The following is an 8,849-nucleotide window of genomic DNA, read 5'->3' as shown; positions in this document are numbered from 1 at the left end:
TTGAGTTACTGTAATATAATGTTCATTCTGTAATATAATGTTCATTAATGAGAGCAAAAAGGGCAATACTGTGGTCTGTTTGCAGACTAGTGAAAAAATAAATCTATCAAAACTAAAGGAGTGGCCAGAACATTTACTTCGGCATAGTATTACATCATTGTGTTGTGTAAAATCTCTCAAGAGATGAATCAGAAGATATATTTGGATACAATGAAGCAAATGTCCAATGATCTTTTTAACATAAGAAAATAATGACCAGCATTTACAGCTGAGTAATATTCAAAGCAGCTCATAAATGTTCAGACTTTAACTGTCATTTTATGCTCTGGCTCTAAAACTTCATAAGTACAGGTTTGCGAATTAAATATTCTGCAGAAACTTTACATATGTATACTTTCAACATTTGAAAAGTAAGTGTTAGAAAAGTAAGATGAAAATGTTGTGAATTCCCTAAACTTTGTTTGTCTTCATGGTAATTTCTATTTTCAGCTTGTTCAAAACATCAAGCACAAAGCTGCCATGAGTTCTTTAAATTCAAGTTTTTTCCAGAATATGTCCATTGTTCGTCCAGAATACTTTTTCATCACTGGACTTTCAGGTATACCATACAGCAGTTATTACTATATTTTTTTATGTGTCACATATTTTATTGCTGTAATTGGGAACTCTGCAGTCCTCCTCCTAATTGCTCTGGAACGAAGTCTGCACAGTCCAAAATACATTGGTTTGTTTAACTTGGCCTTGGCTGACCTTGGTGAATCTAATGCATGGATTCCTAGCACGATGAATATTTTTTTTTCTGACTCACAGTACATGTCCTACAATGCTTGCTTGGCAAACACGTTTTTTGTGAACCTCTTTGTTACTCTGCAAAGTACCACTCTTGTTGTTCTAGCACTTGATCGCTACATTGCAATTTGTTTGCCATTAAGATATCATGCAATAGTGAATAATACTGTCATGTCTTTAGTGTTTGTAGTACTATGGGCATTTAACATTTCTCTGGTGGTCCTGGCAGCGTCTTTGCTGACCCGACTTTCATTCTGTAAATCTAATGTGATACGGAGTTATTATTGTGATTATGCACTATTGCTGCAGATGGCATGCAACGACAACAGCATTAATATGTTCATAACAAACTTCAACCTAGCTTTGTTCCTTGTTGCACCATTGTTCATTATATTCCTGTCATATTTGGGCATTGTTTTTGCCTTAAGTAAAATTACAACTTGGGAAGCACGTTTAAAAGCACTGAAGACCTGTGTTTCTCACCTTTTGTTGGTTGTATCTTCCTTACTTCCTCTCATATGCGTTTTCATTGCTTCATTATTTACTTCTTTCACTCCCAATGCCAGAATCATCAGTGCATCTCTTTCATTGTCTCTTCCACCAATGGTAAATCCCATTATTTATGTTTTAAACACAGCTGAAATCAGAGTCTTAATTCAAAAACTGCTTAAAAACAGAATTGTGCCAATTAGAAAGAAGATTTCAAAACGATGCTAATGATTGTTTGTGTTCTTCCATCATTAGGAATTAAATTACCTATATGAAAAATTAAATATATTTTTTTAGAAATGTTTTTAGATTCATTATATTGAAAATAAAACTGTATAGAAAATAGTTAAATTCACTCTGCTACCTTCCTAACATTTGGGCATTTGGAGCTTAATGTGTGTTGGTGAACAGCAGCAATATGCAGTTTGTACAGTGTTCTTAATCACTGACCCCAAGACAAACATATACACTGAAATAAAATAAAAGAGACTGAACATTGTAAAAGATATTGGAATAATTTTTTTGTGAGCAGTCTGTATTATGCTAACATTTTTCATGTTACCCTAAGGTTTCACCCACCCAAATACTGTTAACTGTCATGTTTGTTCATATGTTCATATCATTCATACTGTATAATGCAAACCAAGGATTAATTTTCACATGAGTATGTCTGAGATCTACTGACAAGGTTCTACTTATTGTCTCTTTGTTGCGATCTGTTATTTCTGTATTTGCAGTACAATAAATAATAAAAGCTGAACTAACATATCAATTTACTGATGCAAGCTTAAGGTAATCCTGTTTGTTGATAAAGAAGGTCTACACATAAAATCTTAATTTTTGTTATCTCGTTTGTTTTGGGGCAAACTCTCTAAACGTAACACTGCAAAGTATCAGTTTTACTAGATAAATTAATACACAAATAAGATAATACATTGCAAATAACACCATGACATTGAGCTGGGCCATTTTTGGGGAGAGACTGTTGGAATAACAACAGGAGCACTCCAAATGTCACGAGTCATCATTAACAATACTGTATCATGCAATGCTATTCAGCTAGGCCCTTATAGCCTAAATAGGCATTGTCATGTTTTAACGCAACTTTTTTTACTGTGTCGTAAGGAAAACCACTAATAGCACAACAGATCAAGAAATGGACACAAGAATCCAAAAATAGCATTCAAGATCAAGTTGTTGTGGCATTGTTAGCCTCTGGGCCCTATGCACTTTTGCCCTCTTTGTGATGGCCCTGGTGTCTACCCCAACTGATTAGAAAACTAACAATCCAATCGATACATGCATGTGGCATCACTATTGCAGATATCCTGCTTAGAAGCTGGAAAAGTAAAAGATGGAAAAGTCAAAGGAAATTGCTGAATAGCATTACTCTGTTCAGGCATTGCAAGGCTTGCCCACACATAGCTGCATAGATGGAGAGTGAACTAACTCCAGGGTAAGCAGGGACGTGCACAGGAATTTTGAGGGGCAGTTGCTCTGACCTGAAAAAAGCCCCCCCCCCCCAAAAAAAACAACTCACGGGCTATATGAAGGACTGAGAATAACAGGGTCTTTATTAAAATATATATACACAAAGAGGTAAAACACTGAAATACAGCACTCAATCACCTTAACTACTACTAATAATAACACAGAAAATCCCTACATCAATATCCCTATCAATATCCTATCAAGTCATTATGTTCTGCTCAGGCAAGATCTTTGAAATGACCTCTAAAATAGCCATTGTTTTTTTAGATTACAATTATTTAGCATGCAGCTCTTTAACCCTATACTTTCTAGCATGGTCCTCTCATCTCATATTTGGTGATCATCACTTAGGCCTACCTGCCCTATGTGCCTCCTCACCTCTGATTTTTGAACTAATCAATCATGTTAACAACTTTACAGCACTTGTTGTGAATTTCACTGACACTGTAGTAGGGTCACTTTGTGAAAATCTATATCTAAATGGTTAATTATAGATCTAGTAAGACAGAAACTCACCTGTTCCCCACTCATATTGGTCTGAAAAGGTAAAGAGGTGTTTCAGGTCTCGGGAGACTAGCATAAATTGACCGACAGCGCCATCTGCTGTTTTGGAAAAGAAATTTGCTCAATTGCACATGTGAGAAAACGTCTCGGTTACGTATGTAACCCCGGTTCCCTGAAGGGAACGAGACGCTGCGTCGAAGCGCTAGGGGAACGCCCACAGCGTGACCGCGCTCTGAATCAAAGTGTAACGTGTCCAATGGAAGGGCGAGACGTCATAGGCGGGTGACGTCACTGACCGGAAAGCATATAAGCACGTGCGGTGGAGCCGGCGTTTGCTTCCAGGAATGAAGCAACCGCCCGCAGGGATACAGGAAGTATGGCTTCGAGACGCAGCGTCTCGTTCCCTTCAGGGAACCGGGGTTACATACGTAACCGAGACGTTCCCTTCCAGGAACTCGAGCTGCGTCGAAGCGCTAGGGGAACGAGATACCCACGCCTCCAGACTTCCAAAATACCTGCCCTGTGTGTATCACTGGGAGCACAGCGAGGGCGAGAAAGAAGAGCCGGGAGTGGCCGTAAGATCAAGGTGATAGAACCGAACAAAGGTGAGGGGCGTGGACCAACCCGCAGCATTGCAGATATCCTGCATCGAAACCCCTGCCAGAAAGGCCTTGGAGGCCGCCATACTCCTAGTTGAATGGGCCTTAAGCCCCAGAGGCGAAGGGATGCCTGAAGATTCATAGGCCAAGGAAATAGTATCCACAATCCACCTGCTAAGGGTCTGCCTAGAAGCAGGCCGACCCCGCTTAGGAGGACCGAAGCAAACTAGCAATTGGTCCATCCTTCTCCACAGGGCAGCTCTGTGGACGTATGCGTCCAGTGCTCGCACTGGACACAAACAGTTATGCTTTCGCTGGTCAGGCTCCCGAAAGGGAGGAGGACTGAGGGCCTGCAGCACGACAGGCCGTGGTATAGAAGAGGGGATCTAGGAAATAACCTGCTCGAGGGTAGAAAAACGCTTTGGCCAGACCAGGGGCAAAGACGAGATAAGAAGGGGCCATGAAGGGCCTAGAAATCCCCACTCTCTTAAGAGACCACAGCCAGGTCCCCGTAGGGACACGTCGTACAGGAGGCCTCAGCCTCAGCGCACCGTGGAGGAAACATGTAACCAGGGGGTGTCGACCCACTGTAAGGCCACCGAGAAGGGTGTGGTAGGCCGGTAAAGCCGCCACGTAACCTTCAGGGTGGAGTGAGTTACCCCTGCGGAGAAACGGGCCTGCAGGACCTACAGCACTGTACCAAACGGGCAGTTAACTGGGTCAAGGTGGCGGTCTCCGCACCAAGAAGTGAAATATTTTCACTTCAGGGCATACAGTTTCCTCGTAGAGGGAGCTCTGGATTGGAAGATGGTCTCAGCAACCTCGGTTGAGAGACCGGAAGCTATGAGCTGCGCCCCCTCAGAGGCCAGAACTTCCACACGTAATGCGCGCGTCGCCTCGGCAACGTGCGCTGCAACAGCGAGCACTCACTCAGAGGGGGAAGAACCGCACACGCGGGCTTCCACGAGCGAGAGCGCTAGATCTGGGGAATGCAGGAGGAGATAGGGCGAACCCCGTCTCCAACCTGTTCACCAGATCCCTGTTGCCATCCAGAACTCCCGGGAGCAGAGCGATCGGGGAAAAACCGTACAGACGAAGCCTCGGCCAGGTCTGTACCAAGAGTCCAGTCCAAAGGAGCTGGAGGAACTAGAGGGGCATAGCGCTGACTCTCGAGTCGTACAGCCAAAAACCTCCATATCTGCTTCACCACCTCGGGGTGAAGCATCCATTCCCCGGGCCTCGGCCCCTGCCTCGACAGGATGTCTTCTCCCACATTGAGATACCCAGGGATATCGATGGCTCTGAGCGAGCGAAGTTTGCCCTGGGACCACACAAGGATCTGGTGCGCCAGCTTGTACAAGGGGCGCGAACGCAGACCTCCCTGGTGGTTGATGTAAGAGACCACCGCTGTGCTGTCGGTGCGTACCAACACATGGTGATCTCTTAGGTCCGGGAGAAAGTGCTTGAGTGCACGAAACACGGCCAACATTTCCAAACAATTGATATGGCACGTTAGATGGCGACCGCTCCACAGACCGCGGGCAGGGTGGCCACTCATGACCGCTCCCCAACCGGTGAGGGATGCGTCCGTCGCTAGCATTACGCGGCGACAAGAGGCTCCCAGCACCGGGCCCTGAGACAAGAACCAAGCTTGGCTCCACATGTCTAAGGCACGTAGGCATCGCCGCGTGACCTTGATCATGCGAAGCGGGTTTCCCCTCGGGGAGAACCCCTTGGTCTTGAGCCACCACTGTAGGGGTCTCATGTACAGGAGGCCAAAAGTAATCACGTTGGACGCAGCTGCCATGAGCCCCAGCAGTTTCTGAAACTGCCTGACAGTGAGTGACTGGCCCTCTTTCACTCTCTTGACTGAGGTGAGGATCGACTCGCTCCGAGCAGGAGACATACGTGCCTGCATCGTGGTCGAATCCCACACCACGCCTAGATAAATGGTTCTCCATACTGGAGAAATCACACTTTCTTGGCGTTCAGTCTCAACCCCTTCATGTGCGCGAGAACGACATCTCGATGCCGAGTCGCCACCTGCTCTGATCGAGCTAGAATCAACCAATCGTTGATGTAAAAATGCGGGGTACGAGTGCAGGGCCAACGGGAAGAACCCGATATCGGTAAGCTTTGCCCCTAAAAGCAAACCTGAGGGACTTCCCGTGAGTGGGAAGGATGGAGACGTGAAATATGCGCCCTTAGATCCATCGTGACAAACCAGTCCTCGGACTTGGTCTGAGACACGAATGATGAGTGTAAGCACCCTGAACTTCAGTCACATGACTGAGCGGTTCAACTGGCGCAGATCTACCATCCTTCCTTGGAACAATGAAGTACCGGCTGTAGAACCCGGACTCTCTTCCGTGAGGAGGGACCACCTCGATGGCCTCCTTTCCCAAGAGAGTGTCTACTTCCTGTTCCATGATCAGAGCCTGCTGGGGGCCCACGCACGTGGGAATCACCCCGTTGAAAGGCGGTGGCGGAGCGCCGAACTGAATACAAAAGGCCTTTCTCTACAGTACGCAGGACCCAATGAGATCCATTTGGCAGTAGTTTCACCACCAGGACTGCGTCAGCCTCAGCCTCCTAATGAACGACGGTCCTCAGACCCGCGTCATTCCTAGGAAGACCAAGCTGAAGAACCAGACCCTGCAAGGCAGGACCCAAAGAGACACATCGGCAGTAGTTCCCACGCTGCCCGATGGTCTCCTAAGGGAACCAGTCTCTCGAGACTGGCCTCTGGCGTGCCTAGAGCTGCTGGCTCGGTGCCCTGAAGCGGAGGACCGGCAGGAGACGGCCGAACCAGAAGCTCTAGAGACCCCCGCAGGGGTGGCGAGCTTCTCAGCTCCGCTACACTTCGGGGCGGACGAACTGAGAACATTGCTCACTGGAGCCAGCTGCGCCCTGGAACTCTGGCAGGGTTGGCAGACTGATCTCCCACGCCCGTAGGCTTCTTGGCCGAGAACCCCCTTAGACTTAAGAACGGTCCGCAGATCCGGCTTAGCCTTAGAGGTCCCCGACCCAGAGCGTTAGCCGCCACGGCCCCACCTCGGTGGGGTGCGAGTAGCCACGCTCTGTTTTGCACCTCTCTAAAGAGGGGCTGGCACACGGCGAGGGCTGCTCCCGCCCAGCAGCCCCCTGAGCTAGAGACAGGTGAGGGAGAAACCGCCGACAGCGTTTCTAGGGAGCTCAGAGATCAGCTTATATTTCAATCAAATTGAGCCCCAATCCCTCATCCAGCTCTCTAAGCAGGTACGTCAGCTTGGTGCACACTCCACTTTTTTTTTTTTTTTTTTTTTCGGTGTGCAGACACGCACCAGCCTGACCTGCAGCCACGAGCCTTCAGAGACAACGCCACGCAAGGGGACAGATAGCTCGCGAGCGTCTGTTCCACCCGGGGCATCGCTCTGATATGAATGAGAATACATAACGCACGCGTCGCCTCGGCAACGCGCGCTGCGATCCCCGCACTCACACTCGCCGCCGTGCCTCAGCAGCGGCGGGAATGCGAGATGTACAGCGGAGAGAAACACAATCAGCCTCCTTTCTCCTTTTTTAGAGCTGACTGCGCGCCGTTCTCATTCATAATATGCTTGTGCAAACACTGTTTCATTGACGCGTCCACCTCCTCGGAGGAAGACAGGTCTAGGAAGGGAAGAAGACACGGGCTCGCCCGTCTTCATTCAAGGCTAGTGAAACTCACTCCTCTCTTTTTCTTTTTCAAAGAGAGCCTTCAGAGAGCAGGCGTAAGAAATGAAAAAGCTCACAAACGAGCAGTCAGCTCCCTCGAGAGCTGAATCTGCGCGCTCTGCTCTCAAGCAGACCACACACAGACTGCGTGTATCCCAAGCAGTGATATAATGTGTGCAGGGAGGAACACACAGCCCGAATGCGATCTGCTATCGCCCCAGTGCTTGCACATATTGCTGGAGCCTATTCAAGTGATTGTGCAGGACAAACAACACTAAATAAGACTCACAACATGAAAAGACAGTACACACAGACAGAGTAGCGGTTGCTGAATGACAAAAAGCAAACGCCGGCTCCACCGCACGTGCTTATATGCTTTCCGGTCAGTGACGTCACCCGCCTATGACGTCTCGCCCTTCCATTGGACACGTTACACTTTGATTCAGAGCGCGGTCACGCTGTGGGCGTTCCCCTAGCGCTTCGACGCAGCTCGAGTTCCTGGAAGGGAATCTCCAAGAGGTCCTCGCTGCAGCCTGTAGCACGATGACGTACTGGATCAGATCCAATACGTAGTGGATGTTTTACGCGCATGCGCAAAGTGGGGCTGTCATTAATGCTAGTATTAAATATAAATTAAACTGTAATTACGAGATGTATAGGTGTTTTACAGGCTTACACAAAATATAGTATACTGTGATTTTAAACCTGTAGTGCAGGCTATTGAAACTTTTTTTAAGCAAGGATGGAGTAGTTTTGAAAGAACAAGTTTATTTTTTATTAGTTTGATTCGTTTTGGGAATACAAATCTACTAATTACAATGTTGTTTCTTTATTAAAAATGGCTTCTATTGTCTTCTTTTTTTTCCATAATCGTTTTATAGTTCTGTCAATAATTCGTTCATAAATCAAATATTATTTTTCGTTCTCACTCTCTGTGCTGTAGACCTACGTGACAGAGTATAAAAGTTATAGGCCTATAAAATATGCGGACATCATTTTTTATACCATATAAAAATAAAAAGAAGAAAAACAATCCTGTCAGTCGGGGATCTGTTAGCCAATAGACCCGTTATCCCGGATTATACCTGGTTTTTACAGTCAATCCTATGTCCTACAAATAAATACACACACGGTCGTGGACAAGGTAACAAAGCTGACCATTTCTGTTTTTTTGTATGTTATTCATATGCAAGTTAAATCCCTGGAGATAGATCTAATGGCTAAAGACATACCATCCATTCCATTACGAGAGCTCTCTCTCTCTCTCTCTCTCTCTCTCTC

General features: G+C 46.5%; 1 protein-coding gene across 1 annotated transcript; it reads left to right on the top strand.

Moving 5' to 3' along the window:
- Positions 1-516: 516 nt before the first annotated feature.
- On the top strand, positions 517-1,506 carry LOC306853797 (olfactory receptor 51A4-like; the record flags this gene model as incomplete). Its single annotated transcript, XM_079391450.1, has 1 exon — positions 517-1,506. Exon 1 carries the CDS (start codon positions 520-522, stop codon positions 1,504-1,506), a length of 987 nt encoding a protein of 328 aa, XP_079247576.1. The 5' UTR covers positions 517-519.
- Between the last annotated feature and the right edge of the window lie 7,343 nt (positions 1,507-8,849).

Source organism: Barbus barbus (genome assembly GCF_936440315.1).
Source record: "Barbus barbus genome assembly, chromosome: 34".
In the NCBI taxonomy this organism is placed as follows: Eukaryota; Metazoa; Chordata; class Actinopteri; order Cypriniformes; family Cyprinidae; genus Barbus; species Barbus barbus.
The sequence above is the reverse complement of the archived record's forward strand: the minus strand, read 5'-3'. Positions and strand labels throughout refer to the sequence as shown.